General features: G+C 31.1%; 1 protein-coding gene across 9 annotated transcripts in view; it reads right to left on the bottom strand.

Annotated features, from left to right (window-relative positions):
• Positions 1-2,628: 2,628 nt before the first annotated feature.
• LOC145259902 (NEDD4-like E3 ubiquitin-protein ligase WWP2) overlaps positions 2,629-19,850 on the bottom strand; it is a 225,611-nt gene continuing 208,389 nt past the window's right edge. For all 9 annotated transcript variants that reach the window (XM_080117823.1, XM_080117825.1, XM_080117829.1 and 6 more), the window contains 6 exons: positions 19,443-19,576; positions 16,327-16,467; positions 14,060-14,180; positions 11,556-11,660; positions 8,941-9,037; positions 2,629-6,196 (listed from right to left, as the gene is read on the bottom strand). In XM_080117823.1, the coding sequence (XP_079973949.1) occupies positions 6,024-6,196; positions 8,941-9,037; positions 11,556-11,660; positions 14,060-14,180; positions 16,327-16,467; positions 19,443-19,576 (771 nt within the window). In that variant the 3' untranslated portion in view covers positions 2,629-6,023. The remainder of the gene's footprint in view (positions 6,197-8,940; positions 9,038-11,555; positions 11,661-14,059; positions 14,181-16,326; positions 16,468-19,442; positions 19,577-19,850) is intronic.

Genomic DNA, 19,850 nt, shown 5'->3' with positions numbered 1-19,850 from the left:
ATCCACTGAAACGCCAAGGCACATGGCCAATCTGCTGAAACGCCAAGGCACATGTTATTATCTCCAGCAATAGAAGATAGCCTACTACTATACAACTTAGGAATAATACGAACACACGTTTCTAAAAGCAATGGCAATGGATTACATTCTGTGTATGAACTTTAAATGTATTCTATTCTGATGAAATATATATCATATGTATAAAATTCTCCAGGAAAGAAAATGGAAATGTCCCCAAATCTCCATATTAGCCTCTATATACCGAATATCTACATGCCTCCATTTCTAAGGGACCCATGGAGGACAGAACTCCCTTAAAAGTTAAAAAAACTTCAAATATCCAATTTTAATGGAATTTAAACCAAATATATATTCCAGGTTTTTCAACTATATTCGAAGGACGACATGGAAAGAAAGGAGCAGTAAAAACAAAGTAACATGGTGTAACAAGCATAGTGAAAACTAGGTGTTTATCCAGAATTCAATCCCCCACATGAAAAAAACAAAAATAAAGAAAAATATGTATGATGTACATAGCTGCAACAGAAAGAAAACACTGTAAACCAAAAATCATGTGAACTGATTAAGTAGTTTTATTTTTGTAAAAGCAAATTTGAGTTTTTCCAATGATCCTCTTCTACATATTAATGGCTTTCCAAAATTTCAATTGGAGTTATTTCCCTTGTTTTCCATATTTAAAAATAAAACTGCTTGATTAATTTACATGATTTTTGGTGTATGATACTTCCTTTTCATCATGGATACGTACATCATTCAGATTTTTTTTTCTTTTCCATATGGGGGAGGGGGGTTTCTAGACAAGCACCACAAAGTACATAGTGATCCTCATTCAATCCCAAACAACATCAGGCTTTCATGCTGGCAATAAATTTGGCTTATCATAACCCTTTATTGTAGTTTCATGATACATCCAATCATAAACATGTATTAATAAAACCTTATGGTTTTTATAGCTTAAATGTCTATTCAAATTTACAAAGTCAGTAAAGATTATAATAAACTCCTAATAATCAGATGTACCATGAAACCGCAATAAAACGCTAAAATATGCCAAATATATTAAGTATTGTTATAAAGTTTGGCACCTGTGTATTATAAGTGGATATTTAAAAAAAAAAAAAAATCAAAATAACGCATTTTAAGTAAAAACACCAGTACTCGAAATTAGTAAAAATTCCAAAAAGTATGAGAAATGATTGAGTAGAAGATCTGCTCGAACTATTTTTTTTTACAAAAAAAAAACAGTCTTGATCCACCATTTTCTAATTTAAGTAGAATTTAACTGAAACAAGGGAGATAAGTCAGCTTATCATACAGAATAGAAGAAACTGGGAGTGGGGAGGGGGAATTTTAAGAAAAAAATCACGCTTATCAAAATAATAGCAATTTAAATAATGAAATTGAAATAAATAAAAAGTGTAAAAAAAACTATTGGTTGTTCAAAAATTAGAATTATTTAGTCAAATTGATAAACTACAGTTACCTCCCTTGGATCCTGAGAAGTTTACAAAATTGCATTATTCAATAAATTTTATTATTGTACTCAATCATTTTTCGTAATTTTTGGATTTTTTAAAAATTATTTTAGCATAACACCTAAGTATGTACTAGTATTTTCATTTAAAATGCATTGTTTTGAATTTTTTTTAGATATTCATTTATAATGCAAAAAGCATCAAAGTTTAATATCTAAATAGATATTGAATTCTGTGAATATAATAATAATTCTGTGAATCAGCCATTTTGATTTTGAAAGGCTGATTTTTTGTGTCATATATTCTATACATTGGCTTTAAATGAATTAAAAATGTAAAAATCTCAACAATTTTTGCCCACAAAATCATAAATTAAAATCTAAAATCAAAGAGTAAATTTATTTTTTAACAAAATTTTTTTTCAAAAGAAAAGACATTAAAAATTTCTTAAATAAAATTCATGCAGACATTTTTGAACAGCATTTCTTTAATTTTTTATATCTTTAATTAAAAAAAGAAACAAAACAATGTTATTTTTTTTGTCTTCACTTTTTTTTCCACAGTGGATTGTCTCAAATTGAATAAAAATGAGTGCTCAAAGAAATATTTCTATTAATCATTTGTATTAAAATGATTTACTATTTACGAGAAAAGTTTCCAAGAAAAAACTTAAAATTCAAAAAGGAAGGTTCATTTTATTTACAAAATTATAAACTCAAGTTAAATGGATAGCATCCCTTCAATTTCTGCATTTTATTTTAAAAATTATTTTCAAAAGAGGAAGCAACACTGACCCCTATTTAACCCTATAAACCCTGAAGAGGATGGGAAGAGGGCTGTTATTCTGATGAAGAAAGGGGATGGACAAAGTGTTAAGCATTTGTACATTATGATAATTTAATGGATTCAAAATTAGAGTTTGAAAAACTGCTGTGAATGAAACAATCCAATGAAGGAATAAAAAAAAAAAATTAGAAGGATTTTTTTTTTTTTTTGCATGATCCTTTCCCAGTAAAGGCAAAAGAAATCTCCTTCATCTCAACAAAAAAGATATCCAGACACTAGAACATGTCTTTACCATTTTTGGCAAGGAAACAAGAAAAATTAAAATTTAAAAACAAATATTCCTGAATCAGAAAAAGAATCTACAATTTAATCCACCACACAATACATACCAGTCACATATATACTCTTTACCAATTCATTTATCAACAGGTTTTGTTTGTTTTGTTCCATAAAAGTCCAACTTTCTAACCAATCAGATTTCAAGCAGAATTGTAATATAATAATTCCCAGGAGACGGTTTGATAAAAATATTAACAAATGTATATTCAATTGTAGAGTCGTGGGGGAAGGGGTATGTTCTGGCAGATTGGAAACAGGCAAATGCCAGAAGAAGTTCTAAGTGGGAGTATAAACCAATGTTTCCAGTTCCTAAGAAAAAAGTTCATTCATGTTGGTAGATTTATTAATGAGTGTGTGTGTGTGTGTGTGTGTGTGTGAGGGGGGGTATTTAAAAAGAAAAAGAGTGAGGGAAAAGGGGGAAAAAGAAAAAAAAGGGGAAAATATTTTTAAGAGCAGAGAAAAAGTGATTGAGAAAAGAACAAAAAAATCAGGAAGGAAAAAAAATGAAAACAAAAATGCCTGAATTAAAATAATAATTTTAATAAAAATTGTCATCAATTTAAGCTGACAGAATGAGATACTGCAGCAGTCAGGATTATCTTTAATATTGCTATCCAATTATAACGATCATTGAAGTTCGTTATGGAAGTCTCTGTGTTAAGTTTTGCAATTTCTCAGCAAATATATTTGCCTTGCTTTTATTCCAGACTATTTTCCATACCGCTAATATTTTTTTTCCCGACTCCATGCACTCGGGCATTAAGTATGAAGGAAACAGTCAGGCGTAATGCTCACCCACAGCGATGTTTTCCCCGTATCCAATGTTGTTGATGTGGCTGATGTTTCCCGCATACTTAAATCCGATGTCCTGGCTATTTCAAAAATAACAACAACATTGGATATGGAAAAAACATCACCGTGGGTGAAGAATATGATTTTAAAAATAGCCAAAAAACACCGATCGAAACGTCATCGAAAGATAAATAGAAACGGTGGAGGAGAATAATCCAAAATTGAACTTAGCAAATAATGATTCTTCGTCCCAAAAATTCAGAGAAAAAAATTCTCAACCAAAATACCCACTTAAAAATAACACATCCAGCAATCAACATGAATGAACTAAAAAGCGGCAGTTTTTTCTTCACAATTAAAATTGTTAAAATAAAAAAAAAGTCTTATGACATTTTTTCTAATACCAAGTGAATTTAAAATACTCTACAGAAATGTCTAGATTTTTTAAACTTCTAAAATTTCTAATAATAACCTACTACAGAGAGGAGTGTTATTACAAACTTGAAATTGGTGTCTTCAAAAAGAGCCAGGAGTTCACAGGAGTGACAGGATGCCTTGATAAACTGCACACTAATTTCAAGTGGTGATGCGTGCTTCCGTTATCAATAATTTCAAAAGGCACCTACATTTAAATTGGTCCTGAAGAGCTCCCTTCTTGTATAATGCATGAAACCTATCACTTCCATCAACATAACTGTATCATAAATACTCCCATCTTTACGGAAGAACAAAAAACTAATTTAAAAAAAAAAAAAAAAAAAGGAACTCCTTAATTCACTTTTACGGCTGTTATATATCATCCTAGAGAAGGATGTAGCAGTCCATAAAAGGAAAAGTCTGTGCCGGTCCATCAAGACCAAACACAATCTTTCAAATCAAAGGTGGCAAAAATTAGCAAAATCAATTTTTCTTCACAATAAAATCCACAGAAAATATTGACGGAAAACTAGATATTCTGCACAACTGTCTCTGCAAATACCAAATTCAGAAGAATTTTCACATCTTCTATTCTTGAAATAAAGTCAAATCTGAACACTTACTGATTTTCAAAATTTTAAAACTTGATGACAAAAGTTTTGATGCTTATATCATCCACAATCACATCAGTATTAAAAATAAAAAAGGTACTTGTGTAGATTGGTCATCTTTTAAAACAATGCATTACAGGTGAAAACATAAGGTACTACATGTCATGTCAAAATTAGTATAAACTCCAAGAATTACGAAAAATGATCTAATCGATGATGTGTTAGAATTATTTTAAATTAAAAAAAAAAGCCACAACTGTTTCCAGAAAAAATGGCGGTATGTATTTATTTAGTCAAAATTATTGATTGTAGTTATCTCCCCCTGAATATTGAGATTAAAGCATAAAATTAAAACTATAAATCGCTTAACTCAATTATGTTTTGTTTTTGCTTTTAATTATTTTTCTACCAGATCATTTTTCATTAATTTTTGGAATTTATACTAATTCAGAAATTAGATGCAAAAACAATGTTTTCAGCTGAATTACATTGGTTGAATGATCCCCAATCTACACAAGCACTAAAAAAATGTCTTATTTTATAAATAGACCAATTTTGGGAGTGAATACTTTGATCATCATAAATTATTAGAATCTTTAGATTAGATGTCTATATTAAACTACGATAGCACAGAACGATCACTATTTTGACATCTGAGTCCTTCATGAACCTTATTTACAATGCTTTGTTGCGCACCTAAACGTCAAATATAGTTAGCATTTCATATTCCGTAGTTTAGAGAACCAAACAACATGGCGCGGCATATAATTGTATTTGTACAAGAAGTAACACTTTACATAAGAAAATTAAAAAAAAAACTACTTGTTTGTTATTAAAATGCATAGATATTTTAATTTTTATGACTCTTGACTCCAAAAATTAGACTTTTTTAAAAATATAAGATGCTTTTTTTTTTTCATGGTAATGTGGTTATAAAGAAGCATTATAGTTGCTTCTTTCACCCATAAGTTGTTTTTAAAAGTTGATGAAACAAAAGAAGTGGAAGAAAGTTACTTTTTTTTTTCATCCTTATGGTGTTTCAAAAGCTGTTCATTTTTCACCCAAGTTGATTTTAAAAGTTGATGAAAAAAGTTAGCTTTTTTCCCCACCTTTAAGAAAAAGCTGCAAGACACAATGGGGAAGAGAAGGTGGGAGTCCTCATTCCCATCATCTTTTACAGAATAATAATGATGATGCAGCATCATTAGCAGAAAGAAAATATTCCGGCAAAAAAAGAAATAAGAAAATTCAGCAACAACATTTGTCTTTGACAGCTTAATAAGACAAGACAAGAGAAGATATCAAAGTAAAAGAAAAAAAAAAGAAAGATTATTATTGCGTCGTTATCATCTGACTGCTGCTACGAATAAAGATTATTTTTTTAAGGCTGGAGAAGCTATTTTGGGGAAAGGGAAGAGAAGAAAAAAAGAAAGAAAATAAATTTGTTGTTTTTCTTTTTCCAGATTCTATAAAATTTATACATAATCATATATGAGGTTGGGGTGGGTGGGGGCAGAAGGTCAAAGATGATAAAAATTGACCAGGGGAGTAGGAGGAGGTAGGGGTCCTTTCTTCTTCCTGTTTATTCTTGACCAAATCCTTCTGTTTCTTCAATTGCATATGTTAGTTTCTCCATCAGTTGTTCATAACTTTTATAGGGTGGGAGATCAAGACGGTTGAAGCATGTATGGCTCCGGGGCAACCACGTTTCCTTGCCAACTTTTTCAATGCAAAACCTTTGTGGTCCATTGCTCCCTAGAAAGGAAAAAAAATATTTCAAAAGTTGTTCATCCCAATCATCCTTCGTGGATGGATGCGACATGATAAAACCTGATGTTACATCACATCTAATGTCAGCTAACTTCATAAACTTTATAAACAAGACAAAAAAGTTATTAAATTATAGTTAAAACTAAAAAGAATCCAATTTTATTTGAATCGTCCAAAGTTCACATTCAATTATTATATTTAGTTTAATGTCCATTTTACATGCTTAGAAGTATTGGATGGCTTTAAAAAATTGACTTCCGACATAACCTCTAACCAGATCTTTATCCTTTAGGTTCATTTTTATTGCTTTCTCCCATGTTCTCTTTGGCCTTCCCCTATGAACTGAACCTTCTAGCTCAACTGTTCTACATCAAGAACTATCATCCATTCTTTCAATATGATCAAAGTCGCCTTCATCAAAGGTTACTCTTTTACACACATTTCTATATAATCTACAAAACTAAACTAAACCAAAACATGTTTTTAAAACTCACAATACACGTCCATTGTATCATTCTCATATCATTTTTTTCTATGCAACGCATAAAGATAAAATTAATAAGTAAACAAAAACAAAAGAAATTATATAAAAATTAAAAAATATTCAGATATGTTATTTCAATTTTATTGCAACAAAAAATACATTTTTTTTATTGTCTGGATCCATTTTAATAAAACAATATTTTTTCATAAAACAAAACAAAACCAAAAGAATCATTTTAAATGCATTTCTATAGTAATATATAAAAAAAAAAAAAAAATTCTATAATAAAAAAAATTTCTAGTGCATTTTCATTTCAATTTCTTGGGAGTATTTGAAAGGTTATGATGGTGGGAGGCAGCTGCATATAGAGCCTACATTTCCAAGTTGCATAAAAGTTAAAAAGTAAAGCTATTTTAGCATTTTTTCATTTAGAGTTATTTTAATTAAAATTTTTCATTCAACATTTTTTGGTATATTTAATATGCAAATATAAAAAAGAAAAAATGGGTAATGATTACTATTAGTAAGAAATTATTTTAAAGGAAATATAGTTGAGAAATTAGAATTGATTTTGGTTTACTTAGTCATTTTAATCTTAAAAATAAATATTTAATATGAGATATAAGAATTTTAAGGTTTTCTAATTATCGGTTCTGGGTGAAGTAGCCATTTTCTTTAAGCACTGTTATTTACTTGCTGCAGGAAAATGTGACACAAGGTCAGAAGTTGGGGAAAGTCAAGCTAGCGCCTCTAAAGGAGGAGTCTTTTAAAAATTGCATCGGCATTCCTCAGTTGGGGATTCCAGGCAATATTCAATAATCTTACTTCATCCGAGAGCCTAGGAAGGTAAACCTCCTAAGACTTTCCAGAACAAATGCCTCAGCCAGCAAGATAAAAAAACTACTGAAATGACACAGTTTCTGCCGAACTGACTGTCAAGATTGGAATCTGTTACGAATCTTATTTCTTGTGATTAAAGAAATGGCTACTTTGTTCAGAAACAATATTTACAGCAATTTAATATGCTTATATCTCATGAATATTTTTAACACAAATAGGTCACAAATAAGCAAATGAATATAAATTGTCGTTGAGTAATTTCCCAATTGTATTTTTTTTTTTTTTTTTTTTAAATACTAGCCTGGGTGCCCAGCATTGCCCGGGGATTCGGAGGTATGTGTTGAAAAAAAAAAAAAAAAAAAAAAAAAAAAAAAAAAGTGATAGTAGGCAGGCAGGCTCGAACCCGTACCGTGCAAGAGGAGAAGAATGGGGGGGGGGAATGTGCCGTCTTTGCCATTGCATCCATCACCGAACCGGAAATGGTGAAGGTTTAAATTAAGGCTAGTCAATCGAAAAGAGGGGATGACTTTCGAAAATATCGATGAAAAAAGTGAGCCCTCCCTGTAGAAAAGTGCCCAGTTGAGGGTGAAGGAATTAATGTTTTTAGCCAATTTTTTTATATTTTTCATCCGAAGGGTCAAGCGTCAAAACGATACCAATCTCATGAAAATCCGTCGCCTCTGTCGAAAGTTTTAGGCAGACATACATGCATACATTTAAACAGACAGATGAGATTCATATTATAGATGATAACCATGTTTGTTTTTTGATTTGGTTGTTTTATAGTATATCAACCTTTTTTGAGTTATTTAATGCCAAATCCAGTAATGCAGGAAAAAGGTTTTATACTTCAAGTTTTTTATATCTTCAAATATTTATTCATGATATTTGGTCTGATTTTTTTTTTTTTTTTTTTAAGTAAAAGATTATTTTGGACTTTGCAGAACATGATTGAGTTTTGCAAAGGAAAAGAAAAAAAAAACAATAACATCAATGTTTCGTGCATTTTTGGTCAGGAAGCCACTATCTTCAGACAGTCTGGTCTGGTAACACCAGATGCTCTAACAGGTATTACCACACTGGGCCAAAGTGGACCTGGAAGCAATGATAACTAAAGGGCAGTTCCATATTCCCTACAACTCTCAAATGAGGTCTCATCACTGGATGATTTTTAAGGTCATACCTAGAACCGATAATTTTATGCTACTTTATTCATTAACGAGATTCCATTAAGAATTTTTTATATTGTGATATCCTAATTTACTATTTTGCTCCAAAATGCTTTGAATGGACCCTGCCAGAGAATCGCTGATCTAGACAATCTACATTTATCTTTCAAATAAATTAAAAATATGTAGAATCATGGAAACAAATATTCAAGAGAAAAATAAAAAAATAAACTGACCCATTAGTTCTGCAAATCCTCCAACTGGAAGTCGGCAAGTGCCTGTCACAAACTGCAACAACCTGGTTCGCTTCTCATTATCAAGATCACGTACAAACTAAAAAAAAAAATAAATAAAGTGTATGTGTATGTGCGTGTGTATATATATATATATATATATATATATATATATATTCAAAATAGTAATATAATGAAATAAATATTTACAGATTCAATCCTATTCTGAAAAAATGCTCAATATTCAAGACAGAGTTTCAACAGAGAAAGGGAATGATGCAAATTATCATTTATTGTTTAGAAATAGGGAATATAAGAGAGTATTTCCTAATTCCATGGAGTTTCTTTTTTCTTCAAGGTAAAAGCAACTAGAAAATAAAAGTACAGAATTGCTAGTTAGCATAAAAATTGAAAACATTAAAAATTGCAATTTTCAAAAAGTTGATTTAAATTGTAGAAAGATATTAAAAATGAAGTCCATAAATTCAAATATAGTCACATGACAAAATCTGATCAATGAAATTAGTTCATAATAAAATGCAGGTAAAATTTGCTAGAAAATCAAATTAAATTATAGAGATATCTTACCAATTTGAAAATTGAAAATCAAATTAAATTATAGAGGCATCTTCTAATTGGAAAATAATATAGTGTGGATACTTCAAATGTTCAGTACAAAAATTGTGGATGTGAAGATAGTAACAGGGGAGATAGTAAAATCGATAAATCAAGTTTGTGTGCATGTGTGTGTATTGATATATATATGTATACACACACATACATTTTAATTGAAACAACTTTACATGTGTATTTCTTGAATCAATCTTACTTTGATAATTACACATGGAATCATTTTATTTATTAATAATTGTTTATTTATTGAAAGTAAATAAGAATGCAATAGCTTAAAATAAAACAAAATTTTTAAATTCTATTTAAAAAATAATTATAAAATGAAATCTACCAGAATATATTTTGGTGTCTCTGAAAACAAACCATTTTTATCTTTTGTTGGGGGGACAAAAATCAATTTTTTATAATCCACTGAAATTTTGAAGAAATTTGGAAGCATTTAAAGTCAAAGTAATTTCTAGATCTAAAAGTTTTAGCAAATCCTCACGTATTAGAAGAGTCAACGTCTTGGCAGATATTTGCACACAATTTTATAAAGTTTGAAACCTTATCTTAACAAAATTAGTTTTATAACAATTTATTCAATTAGTAAAACAATGATGAAATAGTATTGTAATAATTGATTTTTAATTTATATTTTAAAATATTATTTGGTAAAATAAGAAAAAACAAATTTAAAAAATAAGTAAAACAAAACATAAATAACAGTAAAAAAAAAAAAAAAAAAAAAACGTCCGGAAAAAATTCTTTAAAAGGAGTTTAAAAAATAAAAAAATTTATGAACAGATTTTTTAAAGTGAATATCAACATCAGTAATTTAATGACAGAAGGTTTTATCCAAATGTATGTTTTGGTAAATACACTTAGTAATCAGGAGTCATTTTCTAAATATAAATTGTGGATTTTTAAAATTATTATTGTATACAGTGTGTTTTGTAAATGTTTAAACATTTTTTTTATTGTATATTTTTTACACAGGCCAATTTCTTAACTCCAATGGATATTATTAAAAAAAAAAAATTTTTTCAATGAGGGAAATTTATTATCAGTGGAAATTAATTTTCTTTCATCTAAATCTAGGAGTTTTGATCAAGAACAACACTAGCACCGAGCATAAAATTGGGTGAATGCAGAAATAATGGTTAAGAACAATATTTCAATTAGAAATGACTGAAGTGAACATTTTTAGAAACTTCAAATGAAATATTTAACAAAATTTGATCTGTATATTAATATTGTTTTAATAGTTCTGTTTTGTTATATATTTTAAAGATCGAGTTGAGATGATACTTAAAAAGGGAGACGTTCAATGCAACATAAGAAATAAGTAATTCATATTATTTGGATTAATATACACATTTTGGTAGTTATAGTCACCACAAAAATCTTTTTTAAATGCATCTTGTGAGCTTGAGAAGCTTTTAGTTGAACACTGGAACCTGTACAGAATTTTGAACTGAAGCATAGAGATAGATTGAAATGATTATCTTCTAGAGATTCAAAGTTCAATCCTGACTGAATAACTAAAAATAACATAAAAATTAACATGGCTGAAGGAATAAGAACAATCTACCCACATGGATAAAATAATGGGTTTAATTCGAAATCCAGGTCTACAAGTCTGACTAGCAGCTCTCAAGTTCGAAAAGACACACCTGATGCAAGACAGAAGTTACAGTGGTGAAAGATTGTGAATATAGCAACCAAGATGAGAATAATAGTCCAAATAATCCAAATAGAAATCATCAATCATCATATAAAAAATTCTGAAATATAAAATGTACAGAAATATTGCCAAACTCAGTAATTATGAAGAGATCTCTTAAGTTATCTGCTCTGTAGCACCCGATTCTGACATTTGACAAAAATGCACAATCCACCAATATATCTTTTACTGTATGGTTCTTGACAAGTTCTGTATATTAGGAGAGAAAAGATTGACAAAAAAAAAAAAAAAAGGTGGATGAAACTGAAAATGTACTGACCTTCCAGAACCATGCAATTTGTTTGCTGGTTCTTTGATAATGTCTGTAAATTGTGTTTTTCTCCCAATCATCTACATCAATTTCTTGCATTCCACACAACATTAACTGAAAGTGAAAAATTTTTTAAAAAGATATGATACATAGACAAAATAGATTGGTTATTCACATATAATAACATTCCTTCATAATATACTTTGTTTTAATTCAATGATTGTTTGGATTTTAAGAATAAACAGTTCTGTTCATGAAGATTATTTTATTTGTTGGACAAAGTTTTTAGCAATAGCATTCAGAAATGCCAATGTGAATTTGTTACAATATTATGTTGCTCTATCGTGTTCCCATCAGATTCTCTGAAGGAACTTTCATTTTCAACAAGTTAACAGTAGTTTTATACAGAGAAGTATCACTGTCCTCGCATAATCATACTGACACATTAGTTCTCATTTGAACTGCATCGTTAAGCATCATTGAGCCTGGTCACTATCAGATGGGTGAACAGCACAAGTAGCTAGAATAACCAAAAGAATTAAAAGGAGAAAGAGAAAAGAAAATCATTACTTCTTTAAATTTCTAACACCTTTGATCTATTCTATAAAGTTATAACTGCGTGTGTTTGCATAAAGTCAGAAACTGCACAAAATACATTTACGAATCTTTTTAATGTTAATTGATTATAATTAACCATGATCATGCCAGACAGATAACCTCTGACAAATTCATTACCAATTCTACTGAGAGCAGATTCTATGATTTGGATAAGTAAATTTTTCAAAGTCTTCATCTTTCTTCACTGAATTGCAGTGTCCCATGAGATTATCACCATCATCTTATGTAACAGAGGGTCTGCTCAGATTTCCCTCCATCTTGACTAAATAGTTCTACCCTAAGTAAGTTAAGCTGGGTTCCTCCTTTAAGTAGGAAGTTTCAAGAGAATATTAAATTCATATACCATTTCCAGTTGCATGTATATCTTGGTCAGGGGAAATGATTTTAACAATGTTACTTTTTGTAGGAAGGCGTTGCCATCCTCCCACATACAGCACCTAGCATTCCCAAATCATCACCAATCTGGTACTGATTAAGCTCAGTTTTACTTAACTTCAATGATTCGAGAATCGATAGATCAACACGATTATGACGTAGTTGAAAGGCTGTAGTTATCAGTATCTTTTACTCGCTCAGGCAACACTTTTTCAACTTGTGTAATAACAGTTGATTTATCACAAATTATTTTCATATATAATATGGATATTGAAGAAATATCTGAAAAAAAAAATTTGACTGGTAATCATGTTCTGAGTTTATCAGTTTGAAGTTGCTTTGCTATTTAAATGTATTACAATTCTTAGCAATATATTGGGAGTTTCAGGCAACTGATAATGGAAATTAAAGGTTACAAAAAAAAAATACTGTTACAGCTTGTTTGCAGTGTAGAACTGAAAAACATCTTTCTCCTTTTTCTGGCACTTGTTAACAATGAGGAGAACAGTTCCAGGATACCACGTGATTTTAAAGACACATGGTATTTATTTTCTTCTTTCCTTCCTAATGTCATTGCCAAAAAATATCTAATTTCTATAAATTAAAGTAGCAGTCACATAAATTAGGAGTAGGCAGTTGAGCCAACTCTTTGACAGACTGATATTTCATTATCATCTGGTCAGAACACTGAAACCAGGCTTTGATTTCTGAATTCCCAGAAAGTATTTCATAGCCAGCTTTTATGGAAGCAAAATTTAAACTGGAGAGCTTTTGATTGATTAGCCAATAGAAATGTCTGACCAACATAGAAAATGTGCAGTCTTCATTGGCTTGAAATGATTTTGTTCCATCCATGGAGAAGGCAGAAATCACTTCTCTTGATTGGTCAGTCAAGTGTCTGTTATTCAGTTCCTGGTTGAAAAATTTTAAACCAAGCTACACCACAATAATATAAACGCCTTCTAACCCTTGGCTTTAAATAGGTGCTCATGAAAATTTATGCATGAGTATAAAAAATATTTCAACATATTTAATTTTTGTTAATATATTTCTAATATTCATTTATCATTGATCAACGTCTGAAACTAACCTTAGTGTCACAAAAGAGAAAAATACAGATAAAAAAGAAAGAAATACAGATAAAAAGAAAAAGATAAATACAAATAAAAAGAAAGAGATAAATACAGATAAAAAATACAGATAAAAAAAGAAAGAATTACAGATAAACCTAGGACAAAAATGACGAATCTGTTGTTTTAGGATATCATCCTTCCAAGCTTTACCTCCTTTTAGAGAATACAGGTTACATTTTTTTCCTTATTCAGAGTGTCCCTATTGGGGGGTGGGGCAGAAACCCTACATTAAAAACTTAAAAACTGACCTTGTACCTAACTTTCCCTTTGTTTGGAGGCAATTAGAGAAACAGAAAAGAAAAGAGAGAAAAAAGGAAAGAGATAAACAAAACTAAAATGCTTTCATTGTTTTTTAAAAGAAAAAAAAACATGGACAATGATGCTTACCTCTAATTCTCTCTCATCAAAATACTGCAACCACTGCAATGGTACTACTTCACTGAAGCCATCTAAAAATGCTTTGGTCTGCTCCTCAACACCTCGTGTAAATCTCCAATTAGTCATTAGACTAAAAAGGAAAAGAAAGAAAAATATTCAAAGTCAAAATCATTTATTTGCAACTGCATTATTTAATATTTTTTTAGAGGCGGCAAACTTTAAATTGACAACTATTCTATTTAATTGTAGATTTGGCAACTATCAGTTATTTTAAGTTCAACTTGACTTGGCAATTCCTCATGTGGCTTCAGCTGAACTGAGCTACATCATACACATCACATTATACAATCAATTTACTCAGAGAAATATTTGATGAATGAATAATTTCACAAAATAGACCTGTTAACTCACCATCTTGTTTGTGTGATTTAATCCTAATAGATTATTTTCTTTAATGATATGTAAAATCCCTTGTCTATGCTGACAAACCAAACACAATAGACGACTTAAAAGACAACATTCAACATGGTATTCCCAAAATGCAGTCTAATTTTATGTGTAGAGTTGTGAAAATTGGACCTCTAGATTACGTTATATATGTGATGGGGGGGGGATGTGCCCAAGACAGTATATAAATTATGAAAGCAAAAAAGTAATCTTTGAAATAAACCACATATTTGTATAAACAAAATTACAATTTATTTTAATTTAAAATTCGCCGCCTCTAGAAAAAGAGAAAAAAATGCGCTATATATATGCCTTCAATAAGTTTCCATATATTTTTTTTGTATCGGCACGTTTATTGATAGTACAAACATGAAGTCCCCTTCAAAGTAATTTCTCCAGCTGCAATACACTTGTACCATTCCAATAACTTCTGGAAGTCTCCATGGAAGTCCTTTTGTGTGAGCGTGTCAATGACCCTCGTCACAACCTCTTTCATCTCGTCAATTGTTTCATAATGACATCCTCTAAGGTGTACAGTTCCCACACTGACATCAAACTGTGCACTTATTGTCACTATAGATGCACGAAGGTCCTTATCTATGAAATTCTTTATTTGGCCAATTAACTCTGGTGTTATAACTTCCTTACCCCTCTGACACCTTTCATCATCCCTTACAGACTACTTGCCTTCCTTGAATCTTTTGTCACTCAAAATCTGGTGCTCAATTTATGCACAAAAAAAAATTTTGTCTGTGATTTATTTTAATTTAAAGTTTTCCACCTCTAGAAAACAAAATAAAAACACCCTATATTAATAAATAGTTCAACTGTAGTTGTGTTGGATTTGTATTCGGGAATATACCCGTAACGCCAACCTGGAAAATGCTACCCAGAAGCCATGCCCAAGTGGAAAGAACAGAATTCTTTTTGGAGAAACTAATATCCACATAAGGTGGATGCCCCCCCCCCCTTCTTTCACTTGAACATATTTTTATGTCCTAAATAGAATCTAGTGCTGAGGCTAGAACATTTTATTCTTTGATGTCAGCAGGAATTTCCCAAATTTACCTTTTGCGTGCTTGTTTACATTGGTGATCTTTTAAACCAACGCATTTCCAGTGAAAACATTAGTACGCCATGATAAAATTAGTATAGATTCTAAAATTTACAAAAAATGGTTCAGTAGATGATGTGCTAGAAGTATTTACTTTTTAAAAATCAGCCATAAATACGTTCCTAGATAGCATGTTGAAAGATGTCAAACCCTTAAGTCAAAGGTTATCTCCCTTATTTCTCATACTGAATTGGTCACACAACTCTTCCATGTTAAAACATACAATAAAACTTGATAATTCGATAAATTTTAGTTTTCCTTATAATCATTTTTTTACTCAATCATTTTTTTTGGAATTTTTGGAATTTATACTAATTTTGACATGACATGTAAGTACGTAATTATGTTTTCACTTGAAATGCATTGGTTTAAAAGCTCACCAATATAATCAAGCACCGCGTTTTGTGAACTTAAGCACATCAAAAATTTTTTCCATGGGAATTTCACATCCAGAAGGTGAACAAGCAACTGAACATTACCAGAGGATCGAAGGGATTACCTTGCTGCTGTAACAACCATTCAGAAGTAAGAAATAGCATCTTTCAAATGGTTATAGATTCATTCCAAGACTTAGGCTTAAGCACTAAAGCAATGCATGTCATAAAATTTTTCATTATTTTTAAATAAGTCTATTAAAATTTATTCATCAAAAAACTAAACTGTTTAAAATTAAGTGAGACAGATGGATAGACACTCTCTAAAACATTCAACTTACCTAATGTATTCATCTTTGTTTTCCTCTGAAACTTTTAGTTCCGCACCTCCCGGTTTCAGCTCATGCTGTTCCAACTTGCCAAGAATTTCAAAGTCTCCACAGAAGAAAAGTTCTAAGCCACACTCTTCTATGTTGTTCTCTCTGGAAAATAAAAAAATATAACAAAAAAAATTTTTTTTTTTAATAAGTAAAGCAAGGAACAGGGGAATTTTATGTACTTGGTCAACGGGTTCATAGATTTATCAGTACATGATTTGTATAATTATCAGTCTTTATAATAGAAACTAATAGAGTGTGATATTATGTAAAATTTCAGTTATAAGTGGCACTTTTCTGGAGGTTGAAGGTTCAATCTCTTATGAGTGTGACATTCAAAATACAATTGCAAATTACTAAGGATGTCAACTTAATTATGGCTGATGGATCAAGAGCATGCTGCTACTTCCATGGATCAAACTAAGAGTTTCATTAAAAATTCTGTGCAGATTCCCAAGTTTAACAGAAAGATTCCCGAGTTTAACAGAAAGATTCCAGAGTTCAACAAAATACACCTAAAGAAGGTCGGAAGTTACAATCACTGAAAGCATATGCAAATCAAATAACACTCAAGATGAGAACAATAATTTGAATGATCCAAATAATCTATATATATATATAAAAGCGAAAATGTATGTTCGCTTTTTGTGTATGTCCAAGAAAGGTTTTTTTCAGAGAAGCGGTCGTCGCCTAACAACTTTTTAAAACTTTTTATATCACATGTAAATCGTAATATCTCAGAATTAACAATGGAGCTTGCCTGTCTATTTAATTTGCTCGATTTCGGGAAGATAAATATTCAACAGTTTTTGCTCACCGCATGTAGGTTAGGCCTTTTCCTTTAACGTTTCCGCCTACTCCCAACATCCTTGGAGCGTTCCCGCAGTAAATGAAATACTATCCCGCAGTCAAACTTGACCTCATTAAGTCATTAAAACATGCACCTGCCAAATCCAAGTCATTAAATAAATTCAAACGTGTTTCCGTTAGCATCTCTTGACATATCTAAAGCCTTTGATAGGGTATGGCATAAAGGTTTACTTCATAAGATCGCTAGCTATGGTATAGCTGGAAAAGTCTTCTCAATTATTAAATCATTTCTTTCTGATAGGTTCATAAGAGTAGTAGTTGAGGGGCAAAAATCAGAAGCTCACAGTATTAATGCCGGTGTCCCTCAGGGATCCATCCTGGGCCCAACTCTTTTCCTGATCTACATTAATGATCTTCCAAATCATATCCTTACATCATTTGTAGACATTTATGCTGACGACACTACCATTTATGGTACCACATCTAAGACAGTAAACGAGCAAGTACTCTCCAATTCTCTCTCCTCTGATCTTGAGCATGTAGTACAATGGGGAAAGGAGTGGCTGGTTACTTTTAATGCATCTAAAACCAAGCTTCTCTCTTTACATCATCAACATTTTAATCCACATTTGTCATCAATTGAAATGAATGGCTCTCGTCTTCAGGAGGCCTCAAGTTTTGACAAGCTTCTGGGCTTGACCATTACTCCTGATCTTAAATGGAGCACGTATATCAAATCTGTTGCCAAGGCCGCTGGAAAAATGGTGGGATCTTTCTATCGATCCAGTAGATATCTCACTGCTGATGCTATTCTCTATCTATATAAGAGCCAGGTACGTCCAAGGATGGAATACTGTTGCCACATCTGGGCAGGAGCTGCTAGAAAGGACTTGTCCTGCCTTGATAGAGTTCAAAATAGACTTCGTAGCCTCGTAGGAGATGTCCTTTTCTCCTCCTTACTACCTCTATCTCACAGAAGAGATGTTGCGAGTTTGTCTCTGATGTATCGTTATTTTCATGGAAAGTGTTCAACTGAGCTTCAATCTATGGTCCCCCCTCGCCAAACTTTCACAAGAAACACTCGTCTAGCTGTAAACACTATCAATAATTTCCCCCACTCTTTATCTGTGCCTAAACCTAAACATAGATTCCATGAACAAAGCTTCTTTCTTAGAACTGCACGCCTGTGGAATTGTCTTCCGTTTTCCTGCTTTCCGGCTGACTACAATATGGTTGTGTTCAAGTCTAAGGTAAATAAGTTCTTGATGAGCCGTTCCATATAAGTTATTAAATTTACCAAATTTTCATTACTAATGATTACTATATTGACCAACTTCTACTGTACACTCTTTAACCCTTATCCTTGAGTGGCCTCTGGGCCTTGATAATGTGGTGATGCCTTTGTAAAAAAAAAAAAAAAAAAAATCTCACGGTGGCACAATGGTTAAAACTGTCGCACTCTTTTTTTTCACACTTTAATTTACAATTTTGCCTCAAGGGTTCGGGTTCGATCCTCATACCATTTTTTTTTTTATTTTAACCTGAACTACTGCCTTAAATTTAAATTGATTTTCTGGTGAAAGCATTCATGCCAGACCTTGTCAAAGATCTTGGATATATCAAACACTATCATTCTAGTTTCATCTGCTGTATCCAATGTATGTTATATACGTTCAGAGATGACCATTAGGATATTCGCAGTAGAATGTGCTTTCCTAAATCCATACTAACGGTCAGAAAGAAGCTTAGCATTAACAAGATGGCTGACTATCACAAGATGGCTGACTATCACAAGATGGCTGACTATCATAAGATGGCTGACTATCACAAGATGGCTGACTATCACAAGATGGCTGACTATCACAAGATGGCTGACTATCACAAGATGGCTGACTATCACAAGATGGATTAAAGATTCAAAATAGACTCATAGGGAGGCGACCATGTGGTTCACAGATAAGTTCTTCAATGAAAATGGAATTCCAAAATCTGAATACTTCATGTAAATATTAACAAAAACTAATTTGTCTTATTCCTTGATATTCTAAGTTTTTGACATCATATAAATGTAGAGCAGTTCATTAGTAGTTTTGAGTCGTTGAATAGACCTGTAGGTAAGTAGATATCTAGTGCTACTACCCTAGCTCCACCTGATTTCATTTTACTTTTGGAGGTTGTAATTCTTGCTTTCTTCAATTTTCCCAGGCAACATCAGGATACAGGTCCTGCTGTTGTTAATAATAATGATAATTATTATGCAATTCACTTACTTGATCCACATTAAAGAGTTATGAAATTCCTGATCAATTGTTTCGATGTCTTTTATGGTTAGCTTTTTGTTGAGCATTCTCTTATAAAACGGTAGGGTGAAACCACTGTCAATGAATTTGCCATGATATAAAGCCTGAAACAATCAAAAGAAAACATTTTAAAACTTAAAAAAATATCATATTTTAAAAAAACTATTAAACTTTACTAAATGCAATAAAATCATTAGAAAAAAAATTATTTTAACAAATACAAAATCCAATTTTATGAAGAACCAAAAACGCTGTCTTGATCTGCTGTATTTAATTAAGGGAGATAACTAAATTCTAAATACAAAATCAGTCTCATAGTGGTTACAATATACTATTAATTGCTAAAAATCATAAAAAATGATTTTCTATATATAAAAA

Source organism: Euprymna scolopes, chromosome 35 (genome assembly GCF_053919585.1).
Source record: "Euprymna scolopes isolate OS-2025 chromosome 35, ASM5391958v1, whole genome shotgun sequence".
Taxonomy (NCBI): Eukaryota; Metazoa; Mollusca; class Cephalopoda; order Sepiida; family Sepiolidae; genus Euprymna; species Euprymna scolopes.
Note: the sequence above shows the minus strand (reverse complement) of the source record. Positions and strands in the feature narration are given on the sequence as shown.